Raw genomic sequence first — 26,629 nt, forward strand, 5'->3', positions numbered from 1 at the left:
ATCCTGAAAGACAGCAGTTAATGCTTCGATTTTAAGGCCTTAACAGACCAAAAATTCATTATTTACAGATATTTTCTGTCATAGCTCTTAAATCTCATTAATGTTTTTGCATATTGCGTGATTTGTCGTGCTAAGTAGCATGTATTGAACCTAAACGCCATTGGTATTTTCTCTTCTAATTGATGTACAAAATTCGAACATACGGACACACGTGAATGAGATATACAAGATAGATAAGATTTCAGTGACCAGAACTAAACTAGAATTTTCTAACATTAAGTTATTGTATGATTTCAGAAGTCTTTTTGCGTTCCACAAAAGAAAGCAGGTCATGGAATTGAAACGTTGATGAAATGTCGTACCAAACCCATAAGACTTCCGTTCATATCTGGGGCACGAATGAAAATATTTTATATTCTTTCAACATTTTTGTGAACAAACCTTATTGGATCGAGGATCAAGCAAGCATGTTTGAGCCTCTGATTACCATACATCAATCAGGCATACAATAACATTATGACCTAATATTGTGTTGGTCCCCCTTTTGATGCCACCCTGACCTGTCGAGGCATGGACGCCACTAGAGAGACCCCTGAAGGTGTGTTGTGGTATCATGCACCAAGATGTTAGCAGTAGAACCTTTGAGTCCTGTACATTGCCCAAAGCATCACACTGGTACTACGCTGGCTTGCCTTCTTCCTAAAGTGCACCCCGGTGCCATGTGATATAACATTAAGCGACACACACGCACCTGCCCATCCACAACAAGTAAAAGAAAATGTGATTCATCAGACGAGGCCACCTTCTTTCATTGCTCCGTCGTCTGGTTCTGATGCTCACATGCCCACTGTTGGCGCTTTCAGCGGTGGCATGGGCACCCTGGTCTGCAGGCTATGCAGCCCTATACGCAACAAACTGCGATGCACTGTGTATTGTGACACCTTTCTATCAGAACCACATGGATGCATCAATGAGCCTTGGCCGCTCATGACACTGTCACCGGTTCACCACTGTTCCTTCCTTGGACCACTTTTGATAGAAACTGATCACTGCAGACCGGGAAAACCCCACAAGAGCTGCAGTTTTGGTCGTCTAGCCATCATGATTTGGTCAAACTCGCTCAAATCTCTACTCTTGCCCATTTTTCCTGCTTCTAACACATCAACTTTGATGAAAAAATGTTCACTTGATGCCTAATATGGGATATTTTAGGCAGTAAGTGAACATTTTGTGAACACCCACTAATGGGTGCTGTGATGAAGAGATAATCAATGTTCTTCAGTTCACCTGTCAGAGGTCATAATATTATGCCTGATCTTGTGGTCTATGCATGTGCAAATTTGAGAATAAAAGCCTAAATTAAATCTGTTCTTCTTATAAAGTGAACGTGCCTCTTCAGAAGACTACAATTAAACCACAATATCTGTATGTACTTTTTTGAAGTACCAAAGTTTTGGTAACTTCAGTGGAGAGACAGAAATCCCATTTTGAAAATAAATTTAAATAAAAATTCAAAAAATATTTGTTTTGTAGATGAACAAAAGTCTTATTGGTTCTGAATGACAAGCGCAAGTAAATGACAGAATTGTTGTTTTTTTTTTGTGGTGAACTAACAATTTAAATGTTAGAAGCAAAAAAACAGATCAAACTTTCAGATCTTCAGAACTCAAGATCTTTCAATCCAATGATGCTCGGGGTGCTTTCATGTCTTAATCCTTTTTTTCTTTCAAAAATAAAATATTCCAAGACTAAAATGAAGGGAATATTCATTATTTGTTTGTAGCCGTAGGTCCATCATCTCTTCAGGTTAAAGTCACTCTCTCTTCCATCAGACATATCCATTAATTAAAACTACTGAATTAAAGAACTTCCAAAAGGCTTTCAGGGTAAACATAAATACTGTTAAAAAAACACAAGCCACTGGGTTTCTTTGAGACAAAAGGCTGATTTTTCAAGTTCACACAACAACCATACACCAGTTTAGCCTTGGAAGTGTTTAAAGATGCATTGTTTTGAAGCCATGAATGCATATCCACATATTTTCACAAATCACATCAGTAAATGTATTTACCAATCTGAAGCTATGAAAACAGCGTATGCTCAAGATTCAATTCGCAAGCCACTAAAATGCATGTGCCTGCATGTTTTGTGCACTTTAAACGTGACTTAATTTCATCTCAGCCTTTCAGAACTGCTGCATCACTCTCAGCTTATACTCTCAAGGGTAGAAGCAGGTATTGACTCAACACAAATGCAGATTTAAACCACTTTCAATGGACCACTTAAGGGCTGCTGGTCACGGAGTGTATCGTCGTGTGTTTGTTCCCGTTCCCAGCTTCTTTTGATACTTTGTCTGCCCTACTGGCATGCAATCAAGTTCCTCTTCGTCAATATTCACAGTGCTGGCGGTTTGGAAGTTGGCAGATCGCTCTTTACACAGCACTTTTGTGTGAAGTTTCAAAGGAACAAATTTGATAACATTTCATTTTGTTTATAATATAAAATTGTATAGAAATATGAGATTAATGGTATAGTTCATTCAAAACCTTCCTGTCAAAACATGTCAACATTGATCAGCGAACATAAACAGAAGCTCAACCGAACCTGCTTGAGGCGCGAGAAAAAACCTCTTGTGGAAGCTCACAATTAACATTTAATTGTCTAGCGCTTTTCACAATACTTATCGTTCCAAAGCAGCTTTGGAGAAAATTGATGCATCTACATTACAGTTTAGAGTGATTTGTTATCAGAGGTGACTGTGTCCAAGTTATGGATTTCAGAAATGTATACATAAACAATGTATTAATTTAGGGCAGAAACAATGAGCTCATTGAAGAAATTAGTTTTGGGTGAACTAACCCTTTAAATTATTTTGTCCTACTAATCTGGCAGCACATTTTTTTAACAGTCAGAAGAAGAAAACAAATTTGCATCAATTTCTAAATAAATAACTCTGGGTTTCTGGGTGATTATTCTGCAAAACCTTAGAAGAAATATCTGCACATGCAATCATACACACAGACACAATTTCACCATCATCATTATCTCTGCCAGCAGGACCAGTTATCTTCAGCACTTGAATGCAGTCACTGTATCCATAGTAACTATAAAAATACTCTGATAAGTGCAAAGGAGAAGAATCAAAAGTATGATTATCCCGAGATCAAGATGGGACGAGGAAAAGACGAGTAAAAAACAAACTAATTTATATCATGGTGTCCGCAGGGTTTTAAAAAGTATTAAAAAGTGATAAATCCATATATATATATATATATATATATATATATATATATATATATATATATATATATGAAGGATCGCTTTCATTTGCTTTTGAACATTCCTAGTGTGGACATTTTACAACACATCTCCTTTTGTGTTGGATGAAAGATAAAACATATGATTTGGGAGCCAGAATTGATGCTTGGGTGAACTACTTCCTTTAAAGGAGCGGTCCACAGTCCATCATGCAATGTTGAGCAAAATACTTAACCCCAGGTGGCTGAGGGAGATATAAGAGTGACCGCTAAACGACTAAGTGCATATTTCCAAAATATTCTAGCGGATTCTTACCTTTGTCTTCCACAGGGTTGATGCACTTGTGCAGTCTCCATTGCCTACTGCTGCTGGACACCTGAACTATATGGAATTCACGAACACCTGCTTCACACTGAGAGAGCGAGAGAGAGCGGGAGAGAGAGAGATTCATAGCAACACAAACACAAAACGTGCAGAATATGAGATTAAACTGATCTCCACAGAGAAATCAACTCAGAACACAGATGAATGGGAGGAGACTGTGATAATATGCTAATCAAATAAAACTAAATCATAAATTTAAATAAAATATAATTATTAAAATAAAATTAATATAATAAATATAATACATTTTAATAATTTATATAATATAATAAGTGCTGTCAATGTCAATCGATAAAAAAGCTATACAAAAATCTAGGGGTGACCCCGAATGCATCGAATCCGGAGCCGGATTCGACAACCGATCTCACAGTCGAATCTTCGCGGGTGTGCGACCCCTTTAACGCCGCATTCACACGGGCGTTGTTAACGCTTCTCATTTACTTTGAATGGGTGACATCATGCATTGCCGAACTGAATTGTGGGTTCCGTCGAGTCGCTTCACTCGCGTTGCAAGCGGAAGAAGTTGAAGATTTCTCAACTTTTCAAGCACCAATACAGGCGTCATCCAATCAGATCACCCTATGCAAATACCCTAGAGCAGATGCTAGCCAACTGCGTTCATGCAACCCTAGAGCAGACGTGTAATTGGCTGCGGTCGCATCAGCGCCAAGCTTGAGCCACGCCCTCTCTCAAGCGTTAATGCCCAAGCCCCGTGTGAATGCGGCGTAAGGGCGCTGAGCTTCGAGTCCGGTGTCTGACCCCTTTAAGGGCGCTGAGCTTCGAGTCCGGTGTCCGACCCCTTTAAGGGCACTGAGCTTCGAGTCCAGTGTCCGACCCCTTTAAGGGCGCTGAGCTTCGAGTCCGGTGTCCGACCCCTTTAAGGGCGCTGAGCTTCGAGTCCAGTGTCCGACCCCTTTAAGGGCGCTGAGCTTCGGGACATGAAGCACAGCGCTGCGCTAGGTCTTTAAAAATTGAACACGTTTTCAATGAGTGTACGCACACCGGCGGCGGCATTCGGCACCTGTCCGTGGCGATTTAGGAAGTTGTTTAAAATCCTGCCGCGACACAGAACATAATTTCAAGGTTTTATGTTAAATTTATATTTCCCTCAAATTGTCTATGTACTGATTTCACCCTGTGCTACAAAATACCACCCATCGTGCAGGTCTACTGTCAGATGTCGATACAACATTGAGCTTGCACGTATATATAATGTGCGCGTCTGGTGTGAGATACCGGAGATGGGGCGCTGAGCTTCGCGTCCGGTGTGAGATACCCGAGACGCGGCACTGAACTTCGCGTTCGGTGTGAGATACCTGAGACGTGGCGCTGAGCTTCGCGTCCGGTGTGAGATACCTGAGACGCGGCGCTGAGCTTCGCGTCTGGTGTGAGATACCTGAGACGCGGCGCTGAGCTTCGCGTCCGGTGTGAGATACCTGCGACGCGGCGCTGAGCTTCGCGTCTGGTGTGAGATACCTGAGACGCGGCGCTGAGCTTCGCGTCCGGTGTGAGATACCTGCGACGCGGCGCTGAGCTTCGCGTCTGGTGTGAGATACCTGAGACGCGGCGCTGAGCTTCGCGTCTGGTGTAAAATACCTAAGACGCGGCGCTGAGCTTTGCGTCCGGTGTGAGATACCTGAGACGCGGCGCTGAGCTTCGCGTCTGGTGTGAGATACCTGAGACGCGGCGCTGAGCTTCGCGTCCAGTGTGAGATACCTGAGACGCGGCGCTGAGCTTCGCGTCTGGTGTGAGATACCTGAGACGCGGCGCTGAGCTTCGCGTCCGGTGTGAGATACCTGCGACGCGGCGCTGAGCTTCGCGTCTGGTGTGAGATACCTGAGACGCGGCGCTGAGCTTCGCATCCGGTGTGAGATACCTGCGACGCGGCGCTGAGCTTCACGTCCGGTGTGAGATACCTACGACGCGGCGTTGAGCTTCACGTCCGGTGTGAGATACCTGAGACGCGGCGCTGAGCTTCGCGTCTGGTGTGAGATACCTGAGACGCGGCGCTGAGCTTCGCGTCCAGTGTGAGATACCTGAGACGCGGCGCTGAGCTTCGCGTCTGGTGTGAGATACCTGAGACGCGGCGCTGAGCTTCGCGTCCGGTGTGAGATACCTGCGACGCGGCGCTGAGCTTCGCGTCTGGTGTGAGATACCTGAGACGCGGCGCTGAGCTTCGCATCCGGTGTGAGATACCTGCGACGCGGCGCTGAGCTTCACGTCCGGTGTGAGATACCTACGACGCGGCGTTGAGCTTCACGTCCGGTGTGAGATTCCTGTGACGCTCCGCTGAGATTCGTGTCTGGTGTGCGACCCCCTTTAGGCACAATCGGCTTAAGAACGTGCATGTAAACGCACTCAAAGTGTTCTTTTCCTCTCTGGGCAGTTTTTTTTTAGGTTTTTTCTAGGTTTATTTATAAAAATGTTATTTGATATATTTGTGTGATGTTCTGTATTTCCATCACAGCTTTAAAATGTTATGAGCAACATTTTACAAATGTTTATCCACCACATTGACTTTTATTTAAACCTAAATAAGAAAGCCATTGTCAGCTCGCTGTCAGTTGGCGCTTCCAACCCCTTCACACACACTAAGATGATTCGACTATCAGTCAATCAATCAAAGATACAACAATTCTGATTAGAATGTGTAAATCCTTAGTCGGGGACACCCCTATAAAAAATAAATAAAAATCACAACTTTTTTGTGATTAATCACTACAACGAAAAAAAAGTTTTATTTGTTTTTAATATATTTCATAAAGTAGTAATTTCACAATTAAAGGTTTAGTTCACCCAAAAATAAAAAATTGAGTCATCGTTTATTCACGCCCAAGTTGTTCCAAACCTGTATACTTCCAAGCACAAAGGAAGATATTTGGACAAATGTTTGAAATCTACTTGGTTACAAACATTCTTCCAAATATCTGCCCTGCTTATGATGTTTATCTTAACAGGTAAGGTTGAGTTTAGGAGGAAACTATAAAATGTGTGCGCATTAAATAAGTTATTGGCCAATATTAGACATTTATTTATAATCAGTACCAACAGATATTGCATATTTAATTTTGTGCGCTCAATAAACCTATTTTAAAATGTAGATTTTCTATGCTGTCATCAAATGCTTGCTTGAAGACTAAACTGAAAACACTAATAACAATTTAATAAAACTGTTAAAAGTAATATTTTTCATGCGGTACATTAAAATGGTGTGATGTCTAAATTCACATGTAGCACTCCAAATGCTTCATTTTAGTTTTTACATTTATTTTTAATTTATTTAAATATAATAGTTTAAAATTGTATTACTATATTAAAATGTATAATATCTGTGCATCCCTAATGCCATAGTGTTTATGCTTATCAGGACGTGCAAGAAGAGAAAGTATTAACAGCAGCTCTGCATGGGTCATCCGTGTGAGGGAATGAGCTTACCGTGTTAATGTTCTCCACGTCTACAAAGACCAGCATGCTGCCGTTTTTCTCCTCCCTTCCTCTGCCGTGCAGCGTGTTGCTGCGGCTGGCCGTGGCTCTGATGCTGAGAGAGCGGCTTGCACAGATGAAAACCGTGTGTCGAAGGACCCTGTGACTAAAAGTTTCACAGGAAGTAAAGATGAGTCACTGGAATTCGTGTGGTAATTTTCAAAAACTAAATGATGTTACAGGTCAATTAGTCTTTTTAAATTCAGACAGCAAATTCCCAAATGGAAATGTATGCGCTTAGGTTTGATTATCAGCCACTTAACAGTGCAAAAACAGCTCAGCATCAACAGGAGCCAATTAATGGAAATTAAACTAAAAAATAATAATTTTCTCTTCAATAACGCTGTGCAGAAAAAGTTAAGTTTAAGAAATAAATTATTGTTGTTGTTAATGCTAACAATTTTGTATTGTCTAACGATGACAAAATATATCTTCAAATATATAAAATTTCATAGAAGATTTTTATTAATTCAAAATATTCATAACGCATAGTATGGTTTGTATTGTTTTGGTCTTATGATTGATTGAAAAAAAAAAATGAAAAAAAAAAAAAAATATATATATATATATATATATATATGATTTCATAAACCGTGTGACATAAAACGCATATATATATATATATATATATATATTTTTTTTTTTTTTTTAAGTAATCAAAAATGTGTATGTACTAGGGCTGGGTATTGACAAATTTCACAATTTGATTTCAATTCACAAGCTAGCAAATTGGTTATATTTCGATTCAACATCGATTATTTTGGATGTATCAGGTACAACAAATGGGAAACATATCAATGGTAACAAAGATTATTGCGATTTATTGGATGGGAGACATGCTAAAATGTTCATTCATCAACTGAAAACAGAAAACAATCAAACTGTTTTCGATTCTTGGGATTTAAGAATTGATATCAATTTGTAAAAATGAGAATCTATTAAAATTTTTACCCAGCCCTAGTACATTTAAGCTTCAGTGAACAAACAACAAATTCACACATCTTTAAACAATAGGTTGCAACTACTACCACCACGTAAAGTCTTAGTTGAAGTTAATTTTCTAGAATGCAAAATCAATATAAGAAAAAGGTGCACTTAAGTTAGTTAATGACAGTCCAACAATATTTTCCAAAATGACAGTTTAGTGAATACAGTCAAAGCAGCTACACGCTTGCTTGAGGAAACCTTCTCAAACAAACCCAGTTATTTGTATTGTACATAATTAATAAATGTGTAAATGGCCATGTACCTGAGTTTGGCTGTCTTCTCTGTACTCTCATAGTAAAACAGGAAGTTGATTTCATGCACACCCTCTCGGTCAGGCCCCCTGAGCCACAGCGGGATCTGTAATGCCTCCCCTGGTCCCAACACACCTCTCGACAAGGGAATCTCCGCCACCATCGGCCGGTCACTGCTGGTGACCCCGAATGCTGCTGGTGACACGAGCGACACCGTGGCCTCTGACGGGGGCATGGACACAGTCTTGTAGGCGGAGCAGTGCTCTGCTGCTGTGGGGGTCACTGGGGTGAGGTCAGAGGCGGCACCCCCAAATGTGAAGAACTCTGGGTGTGTGGATGCCACCCGAAGACCAGTGAGAGGGACTGCACTCACGTTCACAAACTCCACCCAAGCTTTCCGGATCTCACCACACAATAAACCAGTGGGGAAGTTAATGAAAAACACCTGGGTGGAAAAGGAAAGAGAAATAGTAATTACATGGCGAGTGTTTAATGCAAGAATTCAGACAAACAAAGAACCGCCACTTAACCCTAACTCCCACCACACACACACACATAGACACACAGAAACACACACTATACCAGGGGTACAGAAAGTATTCAGATCCCCTTAAATGTTTCTGTGTTATAATGCAGCCATTTGCAAAAGTTCATTTTTCTCTCATTAATATACACACAGCACCCCATATTGACAGAAAAACAGAATTGTTGACATTTTGCCAGATTTATTACAAAAGAAAAACTGAAATATCACATGGTCCTAAGTATTTAGACCCTTTGCTGTGACACTCATATATTTGAACCAGGTTTGTTGTCCATTTCTTCTGATCATCCTTGAGATGTTTCTAGACCTTCATTTGAGTCCAGCTGTGTTTGATTATACTGATTGGACTTGATTAGGAAAGCCGCACACCTGTCTAAATAAGACCTTACAGTTCACAGTGCATGTCAGAGCAAATGAGAATCATGAGGTCAAATGAAATGCCTGAGCAGCTCACGGACAGAATCGTGGCAAGTCATAGATCTTGCCAAGGTTACAAAAACATTTCTGCTGTACTTAAGGCTCCTAAGAGAACAGTGGCCTCCATAATCCTTAAATGGAAGACGTTTGACCTTCCTAGAGCTGGCCGTACGGCCAAACTGAGCTATCGGGGGAGAAGAGCCTTGGTGAGAGAGGTAAGGAAGAACACAAAGATCCCTTTCGGGAGATGGAAAAGAGTTGTAGAAAGTCAACCATCATTGAAGCCCTCCACCGGTCAGAGCTTTATGGCAGAGTGGCTCGACGGAAGCCTCTCCTCAATGCAAGACACATGAAAGCCTGCATGGAGTTAAAAACTTAAATTATTTACTAAAAAAAAAACACCTGAAGAACTCAACATTTGAGTTTTTTGAGACTTTTTACCCTTAATTCTAAGCGATATGCATGGAGAAAACAAGGCACTGCTGATCACGTGTCCGATACAGTCCCAACAGTGAAGCATGGTGGTGGCAGCATCATGCTGTGGGGGTGTTTTTCAGCTCCATGGACAGGACGACTGGTTGCATTTGAGGGAAAGATGTATGTTACCAATAACAGGGATATCCTGGACAAAAACCTTCTCTAGAGTGCTCAAGACCTCAGACTGGGCCGCAGGTTCACCTTCCAACAAGACAATGACCCTAAGCACAAAGCTAAAATAACGAAGGAATGGTTTCATAAAAACTCTGACTGTTCTTGAATGGTGCAGCCAGAGCCCTGACTTACACCCAATTGAGCATCTCTGGAGAGACCTTAAAATGGCTGTCCACCAACGTTTACCATCCAGCCTGACAGAACTGGAGAGGATCTGCAAGAAGGAGGAATGGCAGAGGATCCCCAAATCCAGGTGTGAAAAACTTGTTACATCTTTCCCAAAAAGACTCATGGCTGTATTAGATCAAAAGGGTGCTTCTACTAAATACTGAGCAAAGGGTCTAAATACTTAGGACCATGTGATATTTTATTGATATTGGATATTTCTTTTTTTAATAAATCTGCAAAAATGTCAACAATTCTGTGGTTTTCTGTCAATATGGGGTGCTGTGTGTACATTAATGAGGAAAAAAAAAACTTAAATTATTTTCGCAAATGGCTGCAATATAAAAATTAAGGGAGGTCTGAATACTTTCCATACCCACTGTACATATACACACCTATATATGCATCTTAATTAAATTCATAATCAAAGCCTTAAATCAATATTTATCCTCCTTTATTATTATGATGATTTTTAATGATTCTTTCCAGTTATGATTTTGCTTAAGAGAACCCACTGATTGTTTCTTGTTTTCTAAAGTGTGTATTTGGTTTCTGAAGAGTGACTGAGGGTCTGGCCTAGATACGTGTGATGCGTCACTAAACGCTTGATAGCAACAAGGTGTTGTGTGTTTAGATTTTGTAGGTATCACACACCCCTAACATGCCAGAAGTGCAGTAACAGTGCATGCTCACTTAGCCCGGCTTCCAGATATGTAATATGGATTTGTCTTTCATTTCATGTATTTTTTATTAATTTTATATTTCCTTTTACTGAAACAATAAAGATTTGAATGACTATTGCCTGTACTACCATCTGTACCTCTCACTGAGAGAAAGCACGTTATCAGTATGTTTTGGGGAACATTCTAGATGGACCTTAATCAGCTCCGGACCTTAATCAGCTCCAACCTTGGAGAGACTGTGTATCTTTGTATGTGCGCAATATTCTGTGTTACAGTGTTGAGTGTTGAGAATGGACATCCTAAGAGATGGGTGGACTTGTTGTTCTGGACAAGATGGCGCCTGCCCCAGACCTGGAAGGTCACTACAGGCCTAATTCTGGGGTGAAAGCATCAACAAGTAACACATCTATGAACACCTGCATCTGATTAACTTATAATGTGTGGAAATTTACTATGACTTCATTTTCTCTGACCCAATCAGAATCATCCACCTTGCAGTAATGATGTGGATAGACCTTGAAAACAGTTGGGACAATTGTATGTGCGGTACGAAGAGAAGGGGAGAGTGGCCTACGAACTCCTTGTGAGACTTGAAGCTGGCTTCTGCAGATGAATCTGCAAACTATTCTTCAGAACATTTTTCTTTTAATTAATTGCACTCCTGACTCTTGGTCTTTACTTTTCACTACTGGTTTTGGGTCATATACTGTTAACCCCTAACACTGCTCTGTCCATTGTCAGTGTCTTCTTTTTGCTCTGCAATGTGTTTTTCACTGCGTGAGAACATGATGTGTGGTGTCAGAGCACCATAGCTTGTTGGACATAGAAACAGTAACTAAAGGGGGTGGGTCTTTGCAAACGGTCAATTGACGATCGTTTAAATGCCACAGCCTACATGAGTTTTGTTGCGGAACATGTCCTTCCCTTTATAACCACAGTATACTCAACACATCATGTCACAAAGCTCTACAATCAACAGATCCCAATCCAATCGAGCACCTTTGGGATGTGATGGAACGGGAGATTAACATCATGAGATAATTTTTTTGACACCTTGGATGCATGTAAACCTATTGTAGGAGACAATAAATACTAGGCACTTCAAAAGACAAGCTTTGATTGACTCAAACACACCTCCAGTAAGGGCATAGGAGGGGTGATAATGGGGTCCAGGCGGCGGTCTGGTCCATATCTGATGGAAGTCTTTTCTTCTTTGGTCACATTGAGTCTGGGCCCCTGGATCTCCAGATTCTGCTGTCCACGCACACACATCAGATCACCGGCCACTGAGTCTGCAGCACAAACCAACCACATCTACAGTTAGAGTTACATCACATATATTACATTAACTGATGGCTTCTGTGTTTACATGTATGTCAAAGAATGTGAAATTTTGTTAAACCTTCACTGTTGCCCACTTCTCCAGTGTCCAGGTTGTACACCACCCCGAGAACATGCAACTCTCCGGTCTTACGAGGAAGCAGCTTCAAACGAGCCTGAGAAAGCGAGAGAGAGAGACATTTCTGTTAAAGTGATGGGGAAAAAGAGAGACTAGAGGGGGATAGAGAAGTGAAAAAGATGCTCGAACCACTTTGGTCTCTTCTGGACTTATGGTGAACTCAGGAATGACTTGCGTTTCAATGATGTCATTGAGGGCCGTGGTCTGGAACGGATTCAAATGTAGAAAAGTTAATCAAACTGATGAGAAACTCAAAGCTGGATGCCTCAGGCACGATGAACTGAGAGACGATTAACAGACTTACTTCTGTCAAATACGCTGCTTCTTTCTCATTGGTGATGGTTTCTCCGGTTGTGCCACCCTGAGGGCCTGAGAAGTCTTTCAGAGTAAACTTCCACAGCAGAGATAGAGCCGACAGAGCCAGGGGAACCTTCAAAGGGTTACGGAAAACCACCTCCACAATCATGGGTTCTGTGACACAAAATGAGAAAGAAGCCAATGCATTAATAGCAAATTACATAACAGAAAAGGATGTGGAAGGAGAACAATACATGACTCAGGATCTGAGGATGTTCCAGGTGAGCTGATACAGTAAAAATGCTAACGGCTGTCCTGAAGCTTGATACCATCACACACAAGTTTAAATTAATATGCACAAATATACTTATATTACAAATATATTTATTATAATAGGTTTGTGTGACAATTGCTTTGTTTATTTTTAAAGTTCTTAAAATACCATTTTCTGTAATTGTTATTAATAAATTATTCAAAAAAATCTGATCATTTGTAGTTTAGGCCTGAATGATGAGAAATTACAAAATAAATGATCAAATATACAATACTATTCAAAAGTTTGGGGCCAGTAAGATTTTTTTTTAGAGTTTAGACGCTGCATTTATTTGACCCAAAATTACAGTAAAATTAGCCTAGAACTCTAGACGCACCCTAGCGGAAGCAAATCTAATCTGCCCGCGAGTGTCGTCTAGCAACTCTCAATACCCTTCTGAGCTGTAATCACCAAACTCTTGCCGGGCCAATCACATCGTGTATAGAGTCGGTGGGCGGGGCTTAACAATGACGACGGCCGAGTTGCGTTTGCATGCTTCTAGTAAACACAGAAACTGGTGAACGGCGGTCTTTCAGCTCTGACCACGACTCTGGAAGACTTGGAGTTAAGCTTTTCTCTAAAAAAAAAAACAATGAACGGCACTGAAGTCATTCTTAAAAAGGGAAGATGTGTTCGGAGTTTTGCTGACCGGATACGGTGAATGTTTAATCTATCAACTAGCTCTGTTTCACCTTCGTTGCTCTGGTTGGTTGTAGCGCTATCCTATCGCGTGCAGAGGGAGTTTGAAAGACAACCGTTTATCCCGCCCCTCGGATTGAGCCCCGTCAATGGTGAGTTTCCAGACCAAACATCTTGATGTGGGTCTGGCTTGTCAGGCTACAGTAAAATACCAATATTGTACAATTTTCTATTTTAATATATGGTAAAATGTAATTTATTATGGTGTTGACAAAGCTTTAACAAACATTCAGCATAATTACTTCAGTGTCACAGTGTCCTTCAAAAAGCATACTTATGAGTTATCATTTTTATATACTATTATTTACTTATTATCATACAAAAAGTTGACTTATGTTGAAAAATGTCTGAAAAAGAAATCTTTTGTAACATTACAAATGTCTTTAATCTCCAATTAAGCTTGATTAAATCACAGCAAAAATATTTTCAAACCCTATATTATAGCCAGTGGTCAACCGATATATTAGCCAATATTTGACATTTTTTAAATATTAATACAGGCTCTATCTCGCCACTGGTTCATACCCAAACTATGAACTTTAGCCCAGTACACATTTGTCCTCCTGCTATTTAAAGGTTTGTAACATAAATAACGAAATGTGTGGTTGAAAAGACCTTGAAGCTGCTTATCTGTACATTTACATGGCAGCTGCTCTAAAAGGCACTAAAGACGTCGTTACACAGCCCATCTCACTACAGTGGTTCTAAAATAATTCTATGAAGCAACGAGAATATTTTTTGTGTGCAAAAAACTAAATAACAACATATAGTGATGGGCCAATTCCAAAACAAAGATTTTAACGGTTATGAATCAGCGTATTGATTCATGATCTGAATAATGAATCGATACACTGATTGAAATCGGCCCATCACTGTATAAGTTGTTTTTTAGTTTTTTTGCGCACAAAAACTATTCTTGTCGCTTCATAACATTATTTTAGAGCCACTGTAGTGAGATGGGCTTTGTAACGACGCCTTTAGTGCATTTTATGGGTCTTGAGAGAGGAAATGACATTGTTGCCAATGGAGGCCTTTCTGAGCCATCGGATTTCAACAAAAATATCTTCATTTGTGTTCCGAAGATGAATGGAGGTCGTACGGGTGTCGAACGGCATTAGGCTGAGTAATTAATAATAGCAATTTTCATATTTGGGTGAACTAACGCTTTAAATGGTTTAAAAGCATTTGAATAAATATAAGAGCGTGATGATATAAATGTAACACTACCCAAAGGATGATAGAAAAACGGATGCTGGCTTAACTGCGTTAAATATTTTAACACATCAAACTGAAAAAAACTATTTGCAAGCTATAATTTGCATTAGGCGTTAATTTTGACAGCAATAAAAACAAGAGTTACCTTGTAGGGCTGGGCGATATGTGAATTTGGGGGCGATAATCGCCTTCAAAAATATCACGATATCCGATAATATTATCTACTCCGCAATGATCCCGCCCACTCCCCTGCGCGCGCCACAAAATTTTCCAGGCATAAAATGGAGGACAACGGCGAAAATATCCAAGAAAAGATGTACATCAGTAATTTTCCAGTATTATGGATTTAAACCAAATGCAAATGGTGAACCAGCAAATCCAACAGCGGCTATCTGCAGGCTGTGCAAAAAAAAAAGAAAGAAAGTGAAGGTTAAAGATGCGCAGACCACTAATTTCCGCAGCCATATCCACATACACCACTCTGCAGTAGCGGCCTCATTTGAGCCCCGCTCTGCAGCCGCTTCTCAAAGACGACGGATATGTGGTCGAGCAGCAATGACACCTTAAATGTCAATTAGAGCTTAGATCGTGCTCAAAAAATCAAGCCCGACCCTACCGGAGCCTGTGCGCGTTGAGTCCGAGCCTTCCCCGGCCCGACACATTAACTGTAATTATGAGAACGAGCCTGTAATGAGCGAAGCGGACCGGTGTGACTCATGTTAAAACTAATGAAATAAGCTGATAACATCACTGTTTTCCCAGAGCGACTGTACAGCCAAATCAAATTTTGCTGCAATATTGTCCTGTTCAACACTGTGAAGCTGCTTTGAAACAATCGTCATTGTAAAAGTCAAGAACTATATAAATAAAGCTGACTTCGCTTGACTCAGCTCAATAATCTGCGCTCATGAACCGCTCACCTGTAAAATAATTAAATCCAGCTCAGACATTTATCTGTAGCTCACTTTGTTGTAGCCATTAAACAATGTTTGTCTTCTTTCTTTTTGCATATTATGTTTGAATAGGCCTATTATAATAGTATTTTTAAATTTCATCTGATTATGATAAGTGCAAAGATGCGAGTGAGTCGAAAATGATTTTGGTGGTTATATTTAGTTTAATATTAAGTTTTGTTTTGTAGAAAGCATTCTTTCGTTTTGCTTAAACTGTATCTTCATTTTAATACAGTTTTCTTTGGCCAATTGCCTGGGTTTAATAAATAATAAGCAAATAGCAGACATTAATCGTGTCAAAGCCGCCGGAGTGATCTATTTTATTGCTTATGAACTGGAGCGCGTCTCATAAATAAACCGCAGCAGGCTACTTGCCTCACAGACATGAGAAATATGCGTATAAAAAGCTTAAAATGTCCACTTTTAAACGAAACGATTCGAAACAAAAATATTAATATTTAATTAAAGGTGAACTATGTAGTATTTTTGCAGTAAAATATCCAAAAACCACTAGGCCAGTGTTATATATTTTGTTCAGTTGAGTACCTACAATATCCCAGAAGTTTCCAACTATTTGTAAATTGTGAGAAAATTGCTATTTTAACTAAGGACTGGGACGTTTTAACATTGCATTTGAGGGAGTCGCCTGTCAATTGCGTCATATCTGCTTTACCCTCGGTTTCGGCTTTTATTTGGCACGAGCGCTTTACTCTTAGCAGTGTGAACAAGTTAACGCACAGAGTAAAGTCATAACATCGTTTTGAACACACTTAAATGTATCTAATATGATAAACAGAGCAGCATTACCTCAAAATCATAACCGGAAGAGCGGATCTGTGCAGGCGCCCGGCGAATGTCTCCCGTCCCTTCATAATAAAAGTCCCGGTATTTGCGAGGCGGGTATTTGTTTAACAATCGCTCCAGCAGCTGTGCTCAGGTCCATAACACTCGGTCCTGCTCTGCTTTAGACTACAGTAACGTTAATAACCGCATGCATGAACGTGATTTCTGCCCGAGTCCTATTTTCCACCGGCTGTGATGAGAAGACCACATCTCCCAAGATGCTGCTCTCACACAATGCGTCATCAAACCACGATTTGTTTTGAATAGGCGCCCTCTAGTGGACGGAAAGCTCCATAGTGCACCTTTAAGCAAAGTGCAGTGTTCACACAGCTCATGCGTTTCTGTTCAGAATACTGCGCTCCATCACTGCACGAGCTGTGAGTTTAACGCGCATTTTTACATCACTTTAATATATTTTTCTTTCATTATTTATATTTTAATAATTTTATTCTAACACCTTTATTTTATAGTATTTAAAATACAGGCCTATGGTTAGCTTTTATACACATTTTCAACCGTTTAAGGTTGAGCTATTTTTTTTTCCTTTTTCCCCCCCAAAGGTTTCTCTCTCGTTTTATTTTTAGCGTTAGTAGGCTATTTTAAATGTTTTTCAGGTTTCCATGTTTGATTAATGTTTATATTATTAATAGGCTATAATATTTATAATTTAGCCTAATAGCCAATAATATTTTTAGAGCGTTTTAAAACATTTAACCAAGCCAATGTGCTTTTCTTTGCGCGTGTATACTGAAAACACAACCAACGTCTTATCCATAATTCATTGTTTTGCTTTAACACATATAGGCTACTGTAGTTATGCATCAAAAACACTAAAAAGGTGAGTGTATGGTAACTACTATTTATAATGTATTTGGCAACGCAATGTCCTGTGAGTTTATCAGTCGTCATTTTTATGATGTCGATTATCATCTGATAACACTGACTGTTATCGATATCGAGATATTTGCGAGACATCGTCGATATATGATAATATCGCCATATCGCCCAGCCCTATTACCTTGTCTTTATTTTTTTTTAAATTAAGATTCCCAGAGAGCACATTGCCAGAGTGTTTACAATGAGTGTCATTTGATGCGCTTTGCTGCTGAAATAATTGTTAATAAGGAAAAAAAAAAAGTAGGAACATGGCACATCAAAGGGTGTTTGCAGGTTTTTCCTGTTCCTCTATAATCTCCCACTCTTGCTAGGGGGTGCTGAGAGGTGAATGACACATCCATTATGATAATAACATAGTTCTATGATCAATACATGTCTCATTTGCACTACTGAATATTCTACTAACAGGGCAGTGAGATCATCCAACCGGGTCAAATCCATGCAAGGGTCTCTCAGCTTCATTAGCTCTCATAGGAACAGTCAGTTTCTACAGATTTCACAAATTAAAGAGGAAAGCAAATGGTGAATAATTGATTTTAGTTCAATTAAAAATTCACTAATAAACCCAAAAAGAAGCCCCGGAAGGCATCAAACGGAATAATGAAGCCACTTAAGTGCATCAATACCTCAACAGAAACCAAGAGTTTGTGTAAATGGAGCAATAAAAGGAATGGCAATGTGTTAAAAATCAAAATTTGGATCTCCTTAAAAAGCAGATGGAGGAGGGAAAACATACCCTCCACCACAGCGAGGGGGTATCTGAGGTTGTCCGTCTGACTGTTCAGGCAGCACTGAGAGGGCTGGAAGGTGACGGGCACCGCTCCTCTGTTCGCCACGGCGACGACCCGCTCCTCCAACTCCCTCCACAGTTGGGAAAGATCACGGTCAAACTCCTGGTCCAAAGAGACATGCGTTGCAGCCTGTTTCTCGCCTGTTGAAACACAAGTCAGAGATGCAAAATGCAACCGATTACACACTACAATACCAAATAAAATGGGCATACATATCTAGAATTTAAGCTAATGATATGGATGTTTAAATAAAAGTTTCCCTGGCCATCATTATTGACCCCTATTTTGCTTGTTTAAATTGCTTAAAGGCCTGTATTCATAAAAAGTAGACAATATCTACACAAAATGTATTAAAGGTGCACTATGTCGGAGTTAAGCAGTAAAATATCCAAAAACCACTAGGCCAATGCTATATATTCTGCTCAGTTGAGCTCTTACAATATCCCAAATGTTTCCAACTATTTGTAAATTCTAAAAAAATTGCTATTTTTACCAAGGAGCCGTGACGTTTTATTTGGCAGAAACGCTTTACTCTTCGCAGTGTGAACAAGTGTCACAGCAGCCACTGAGCGAATGCACAAAGTAACGTCATAATTTCAATCACTTAAATGTATCTAATATGCTAAACAGAGCTGCATTACCTCATACTCATGACGGAAAAAGCGGAAAAGGTGCCGGCAACAGTGTCCCATCATAATAAAAGTCCCGTTGCCCACGACCCGCGCGTTGGGTAACAATCACTCCAGCGGCCTTGCTCCGCTCCCGCAACACTCGGTGCTGCTCTGCTTCATACTACAGTAACGTTAATAAATCGCATCCATGAACATGATTTCTGCCCGAGTCCTATCCCGTTTCTTATCCCGTAGTCCTATCCCGTTCTATCCACAGACCACATGTCCCAAGATTCAGCACTCAAACTCGACATCATCATACTACGCCTTTGTTTTGAATAGGTACCCTCTAGAAGACGATTTTCCAATTTAATGAATCCATGCTAAATAAAATGTATACTTTTATTCAGCAAGGATTGGTCAAAAGTGACATAAGACTGTTTACATTGTTATAAAATATTGCCATTTCAAATGATTGGTGTTTTCAACATTGATAAGATTAAGAAATGTTTCTTGAACTCTAAATCAACACATTGTAAACAACAATAAATAGCATTTTAAAGTATATAAAAATAGAAAACAGTTATATTAAATTGTACTATACCGTTGGGGACACTGTGCAGTTTAAAAATCTGGGATTCAAAACTCAGAAATACGTTTTAGGATTGAAAACAAAGCAACGTTAAAGTATGACATAAATAGTGAAGAATTTTCATTTTATCGGTTGCTAATCAATTAAGCATTGGTCATGTGACACTTTACAGACGGACAGATGTTCTTCTTCCACTGAAGCCCAAGACACTCTTTGGATCATTCCAGAGAATATGGAGCATATGATCGTCAGGTTTCCTCGCACATTTTTTTCTCTCCTTACAAATATGAATGACGAATCATGGCAGTGAAAAAGAAATATTTGGGGAATTCAGAATATATAAACTCAACAGAATTGCCTTATGTCCAATTAGCCGGTGTCTCAGAGGACATTTGGGATTCAGAGCCTAAGGCAAGCGGAGTGTTGGAAGAGACAACAGGTACATTTATTTATCATTCTACACACATCACTACACCCCCCCTGCCCCTCCCCATCCCCCTTTCAGAGTGAGATCCGGGCAAAGACTTTAATTAAAAAGGTTTTCACACCTCCTCGGGCCTGTTCTCTTCACTCCAACGTCCATTTCCCTGTTTTTTTGGGGGTTTTTTTACACGCGTTTGAGTTCGGTGATATTTCTAAAATGAGTCTTTTTGTTTGCTTCTCTTTAATTGAAGCGGAGCTCATTGCAGATATCGAATGTGGTAGTCCGTGTTCTTCTCTTATTTTAAATGTGATTTATTCTGTGATGTATGGAGCAGCTCCTCAGCACCACTCATCTCTTTTGAAGTTTTAAATGGAAATTACTTTTTTTATCTGAGTACATAAATGGTGCTGTGTTCATCTTCATTTCACCGTGGGCATGATGAGGAGAAAGGTCCTCACAACTTAATGTGGATGTTAAAATATGTAATTCATAACAGTTGTACTGTGCTGTGCTTACTCATGTGCAGGAACAATCAATTATGTCACTATTCGGGTTACTTTTTTATGGGAATATGACTGCTTTTTGAGAGAATGAAGACTAAAATTACGCTTGTTTTGTACAGAAAACCTTGGAATATACAATACCCTTCAAAAGTTTGCAGAAAGTAAGATATTGAAATGTTTTTGAAACATCTCTAATGCTCTAATGCTCTAAGAGTCTCTAATGCTCAAATGCATTAATTTCTTACAAAAATAATAAAAACGTGCTATTTTAAAGGTTCCTCATTTTGTTTTGGAGGTCTCCTACAACAGGTTTACATGCAACAACGGCTGTCCTCTATCTAAATCCCTCATTTCTGCAAGCCTGCTCTTCTCGGTTTGCCCAACGGCCTAGTCAGTGCATGATGGAAGCTAAACGGCCATTACCATAAGTGATCTTCAGTTCCGGAGGCTTCCTAAAGTTCAGTGATTGTACACACTCTAAAGACTCAATGGCGTCGATTTTACCCTATCAATCCGAGCTCGAGTTCGATGATGAAACATTGGAAAAACTAGTTATTCAACAAGAACCTCCATCACAAGAACGACTTGAACAGGATGTTTCTCAGTATATGCTACTCCTTTTGAGGTATTTTGAGATGTAATTCTGTAACTGTAACTCCTCACCATTGGCATTAACAAGTGTACGTCCATCAACAAACCGAAGTGTAGATTTCTAATTTATTGTGGTGCACATGCGGGAATGTTTCAATAACTGAATCATACGTCAGAGCACTAACATGAATAACGTGCTCCATCCTTTATCATTACTCAAAGTAGTAAGAACAACACAAAATCTGAAAACTAATGGACAAAATTATAGGTAAGAGTAGCCCACAACTGATTAGTCTCTCTGGAGATTTGTAGCTGGAGACCTACACAATATAATATGTTGAATAGCCGGTAGAAAATATATACATCAATAATTAATCATAATTACAGGTTGTGATTCTGTGGCACAAGCTGGTCAATATAAAGTGGGTACTGTCCCATCTTCAATGGATATGCTTTTCTTTCTATTCCTATTTATTGTGTACTTTCAACTTTGCAAATTTGAAGACCATTTACATTCAAAAGCCCTATTCGCACAGGATTAGTATTATCTAGGGACCTTTGTGATTTATAAATTACTCCCCCACATCTGAGTTTGGCATGGCACATTCGCATGGGATAAGCAAAGCCTGTGATTTTACTTAAATTTACGGACTTATCTCCCAGATATGATGTCAAGACTTGTAAATGTTTTTTCGTTATAGATATACCTGTATGAAATCATAAACAGTCATAATGTTTTGGTTGTTTTATAGTAATACAAATCATTTTGTTAAGTTAACAGACGCTATAAAACTGAACTGAGCACAAACCATTGGCAGGAGTCAGATTTAATTTATCACGAGTGAGGAGCTAACAATATACAGTGGAAGATTCTGTTTTAACGCTAAATGTAAAAGTGCCCATTTAATTGAGCTTGTCATTGTACTGTTCTGTTGTTATATTTTTCATTAAGAATAATATTGATATTAATATTAAACACACAATTCAAGCAATTTGCTCCCAAATTGGTACTCATTCTAAAGTGAAAGTAATCTCTGAGCCCGCACAGGAATTCATAACGGTGCGCATTATAAATGCAGCCTCCATTCTTCATGAAAGATAAAGATAAATACGCACAGGAAATAAAAACCTTGCAAAAATGATATACGATCCGCCTAATCCTGGCCAAATCACAGAGATGTCGATTCGCATGGGACTAATATTATCACAGTACCTCGGTGTTCTGCGAAATATGGTAGGTAATTTGCGGGGGAATTTTTACTTTACAAATTACAGACATGGCCCATTCGCACGGGATTAAGATCAACTGTTAGTGGTATTATAGTTAGTGGTAAGACATTCTCTGCAATTATTACAAAATACCAGAGGTAACCAGATAATACTAATCCTATGCAAATAGGGCTAAAGACAGCTGTTTTACACACTGTATGAAAGGGAATATTCAAAGAAGCAAAAGGTTTATATTTTAAAATGTAATTTATTCCCATGATGGATTTGTTTTTAATATTTATTTTTATTCTTATTTTTAAAAACATTGCTGTTTAATATTTTTTGTGGAAAATGTGAACAACGTAAGAGTTCACACTGGTTATCTTAGCAGCATGAAACACAAAACAGTTGATCAAACCTGAAAAAAATTACATAGATAAAGCAAGCAAAGAACATTCCCCATCACTGCAGCAGTCAATAATCTCAGTTCAGTCTTGCACACTCACAAAAACTCCCATTAGGTCACTGAATACCTTATGCCGAGTTCACACTGTACGATTTTCAAAGTCGTCAGATCACTGCTCTTTTCACACTGCTGACTATCTAGCATTCAGTTACTGCTTTGTACACACTGCACAATGGATCGACGACAGGGAGTTTCACACTGCATGACTTTACTAGGTGACATCTCTGTCTATTCCGCAAACAACGTTTCATAACCAAACACACACGAGAAGTTCTAAGGAAATAATGCAAGATCACGCGTGCATGAGACCGGAGTTCTCGCACGAGACTGGAATTTTTATTAAAAATTATAGCCCGCAAGAAGCTTACAAACCAAATGATCTGTGTGTGGATGTACAGCACAAAAAAACTGATTATGGACAAGGAAATTGTTGGGGAGATGGAGCAAGGATTATGTGTTCTGCAAGGAGAGTTGGAGGTGAATATATCATTTTGCAATGTGCTGCTGTTGAGGTTAGTCGAGCAAATGTTTCATTTCTGTTTGATTAAATTGTAAACACATCTATTAAAATACTGATATTCTGGTCTATAACTCCTCCCTGAACTTCCTGTTGCCCTGTATCCGGCTCTTTCATTGGCTGAAGGTCCTTGCCGATGTAATTTTCAGTCAGAACACATTTCACACAGCAGGATTTTGAATCGCTGTCAGGACCAGATATTTAGCAAGGCAAATATCTCACAGAAGTCAGCCAATCATTAGCGATTTCTGAAGATCACATCTTTGATAATTCATAATGCATGATTGTCACTCGAGTAAACGTGCACTGATTTGCCTATGATTTCAGGCATTTGTTGTCGATTTCGCAAAACCTGTAAGCGAGTGAAAATACGGCCTAAAACCGTGCAGTGTGAACTCTGAATTACTTGTAGAGAAATTATGTTTGAGATGTTGTTTAAGATGAGAGAATTTGCGAGTGCAGAATTCAGCCAGTGAGTGTTTTCAGCGGACTTCTACTTCAACGTAATGCTCAAAAGTGCAAAAAACAGCAAATAAAAAAGACACCTTTAATTTGATCTGCACTGATTTCATACATGGGCTTGGCCTCTCTGCTCGCCAAATGATGGAAACTTGTCATAGCGATGGACAACTTTAATCCCTGATAATGGTTTGTAACTACATGAGGCGAGTAAATTATACTTTGTTTATTTTCCAGAAAATTCTTCCTTTCTTGTGTCTGAGAATGAGTGAAAGAAACAGAGGGTGCTTACCTTCGGCAAGTCTGCGTTCATGGCCAAAGAAGACGCGTGTTTGTGAGCTGTGCAGGCAGGGCAGAGGCAGCTGCGGTAGGGAGCTCTCACCGGTCAACTGACTCATGCTCTGAGGGCAAAAGGTCAAAGGGTCATAAATATCAACATCATTTGAAGAACGTCTTTTCTTTTCACCTACAATTTGCCCCATCAATGCTTGCCTTCTGAATGGCCAACAAAGGTCATGTGATCCTGCATTGGTTCTGCACAGTAAATATATGAAATTAAATGATCAGTATTAAGGCCCATTGACACCAGTAACTATGAGCATAAAGATAACTATAATGGTAACGGGCAAAAAGATAGCTATAACGATACATATAATGCGTGTCTATATTGTCTTAATCCCTGGCGAGGAAGAAAGTTTGAGTGGCCAAAGACTTCAAGGATTACAGAGATTAGTTGAGTCTTGACGACATTTGTGTCATTTGTGACATCAGGCCCTGATGTTGGACGAGAAGGCTCGCAGTCTCTCAGCTCTAGTTCATCCCAAAGGTTATCTATCGGGTCGAGGTCAGGACTCTGTGCAGGCCAGTCAAGTTCCTCCACACCAAACTTGTTCATCCATGTCTTTATGGACTTTGCTTTGTGCACTGGTGAGTCCAGTAGCAGCATGCTTTACACCACTGCGTTCACCGCTTTGCATTGCACTTTGTGAAGTAAGGCCATTCCATGAAGCTCTCTACGTACTGTTCTTGAGCTAATCTGAACGCCACACAAAGTTTGGAGGTCTGAAATTATTGACTCTGCAGAAAGTTGGTGACTTCTGTGCACTGCGTGCCTCAGAAAAATCTGAATGCTTGATAAATCATCACAAAAAAAAAAAAAAAAAAAAAAAACACAACAGTTTTACACAACAGTTCCTAGAGTGGTAGATCTGCATTATAAAACTCCCATTAAGAAACGAGGCGAAGCAGAATGTTGTCATTTCCTCTTGTTATGTATTCAGGCCCAGTGCTTGAAGGTGATGGAGTTTTGTGGATCACAGAACCACCCAAGGACAGAGCACTGATGAGACCGACTCTACCAAACGATGACGAAAGAGCAGTCTCGCACAGACATGGACAGTTAAACTCATGGCTAAAGTCTGATTGTGTTGGGGGGGAAACTGGGTCAATAGCCTAAATGTGACTCTCAGAGTAGAGTTCTGAGCGCAACATAAGAAAATGTAGCCTGATTCAATGTGAAAACTGCCTCTGACTCTGATTGGGTGAATGGTAAAAATGGTATTTGGTGTAATCATCACATATATTTTCCTTACATCTTGAAACATGGGTGTGCACATAATCATTTTCAAAAAAGTTTTTTTTAAATACACTACAGTTCAAAAGTTTTTTTATGTTTTTGAAAGAAGTACCATTGCTCTCAAAGGCTGCATATGCTTGCTTAAAATTAAAATTCTATTTGAATATATTTTAAAATAAAATAAAAATGTGATGCAAAGCTGAATGTTCAGTATCACTAGTCCAGTCTTCCATTATCCTTCAGAAAGAACAAAAGAGCATAATTTAAAAATGTCCATAAATGTTTAAAAATATATATATATTAATGTCTTTAATGTAACTTCAATGTGATCAACTGAATGCATCCTTGCTGAATAAAAGTGTTATTTTCTTTAAAAACTACGGAACAGTAAAGTAAAACGTAAGTAGGTCAAAAGTATTTAGTACAAATTTAATGAATCAATAACTCAAAAATATATTTAAGTTTTGTTGGATGCAGTACATGACTTTGATTTGCTAGACAGAAACTTACAAATATTAATAATGTTTTTCAAAACTGCTAAGCATATTATATTCTACCTAAAGTAGAAAGAATATAATTAATGGATGGGATGGATGGGATGGATGGGATGGATGGATGGATGGATGGATGGATGGATGGATGGATGGATGGATGGATGGATGGATGGATGGATGGATGGATGGATGGATGGATGGATGGATGGATGGGATGGATGGGATGGATGGGATGGATGGGTGGACATCCTTTTAATGAGGTTTTGTACCATTCTAACATTTTTTACTTGATGAATTGTGAAAAGTTTACCATAAACAGCTAATGTTGAGTGTGTGGCTAACCTTGTACACATAGAGGTATTCCCTGAGGAAAGCAGCCTGCTGTACAGCCGACTGTTTGCTGTCGTTGATGAGAATGTGCCGGAAGGCAGCCACCGCGTTGTCCGGCTGCCGCAGAGTGAAGGACTGCCGGCCGATGGTGAAGTTGATGTGATCTTCAGCCAGTGTCCAACCTTTACCTTTATACACCTGCAAAGCCTGGCAGTAGCACCGCAGTGCATGTCTCTTCTGTAGAGAGAGCGAGAGCGAGAGAAATAAAGAGTTAAATAAAAGAGAAAGTTAAATAATCAACTAAGAACCTTGGTCAAGAGAGAGAGACAGAGAGAGAGAAGCATGGACAAATATTCCCCAATCTAGGTGTGGAAAGCTAGTACAGACATATCCGAAAAGTTTAATTGATGTTTTTAAAAGAAAAAGGTGGCTCTACGAAGTATTAATTCAGGTGACTGATGGCTTATTCTCCAACCCTGTTATTCTAGTTTTAAAATTTGTAATAATCGTCCAGTATGTTTTAAATGTTACACTTTGAAGATGAGGGTTAAAATGTGTACAGCTCAA

At 39.5% G+C, this 26,629-nt stretch overlaps 1 protein-coding gene across 5 annotated transcripts in view; it reads right to left on the minus strand.

The window, feature by feature from the left end:
- The window catches only part of trappc8 (trafficking protein particle complex subunit 8), a 78,503-nt gene that overhangs the window by 18,339 nt on the left and 33,535 nt on the right, over positions 1–26,629 (minus strand). For all 5 annotated transcript variants that reach the window (XM_067417119.1, XM_067417118.1, XM_067417117.1 and 2 more), the window contains 10 exons: positions 26,075–26,299; positions 23,955–24,063; positions 18,236–18,430; positions 12,587–12,753; positions 12,412–12,486; positions 12,226–12,319; positions 11,958–12,115; positions 8,375–8,808; positions 7,078–7,231; positions 3,574–3,670 (listed from right to left, as the gene is read on the minus strand). In XM_067417119.1, the coding sequence (XP_067273220.1) occupies positions 3,574–3,670; positions 7,078–7,231; positions 8,375–8,808; positions 11,958–12,115; positions 12,226–12,319; positions 12,412–12,486; positions 12,587–12,753; positions 18,236–18,430; positions 23,955–24,063; positions 26,075–26,299 (1,708 nt within the window). The remainder of the gene's footprint in view (positions 1–3,573; positions 3,671–7,077; positions 7,232–8,374; positions 8,809–11,957; positions 12,116–12,225; positions 12,320–12,411; positions 12,487–12,586; positions 12,754–18,235; positions 18,431–23,954; positions 24,064–26,074; positions 26,300–26,629) is intronic.

Source organism: Pseudorasbora parva, chromosome 15 (genome assembly GCF_024679245.1).
Source record: "Pseudorasbora parva isolate DD20220531a chromosome 15, ASM2467924v1, whole genome shotgun sequence".
Lineage (NCBI taxonomy): Eukaryota > Metazoa > Chordata > Actinopteri > Cypriniformes > Gobionidae > Pseudorasbora > Pseudorasbora parva.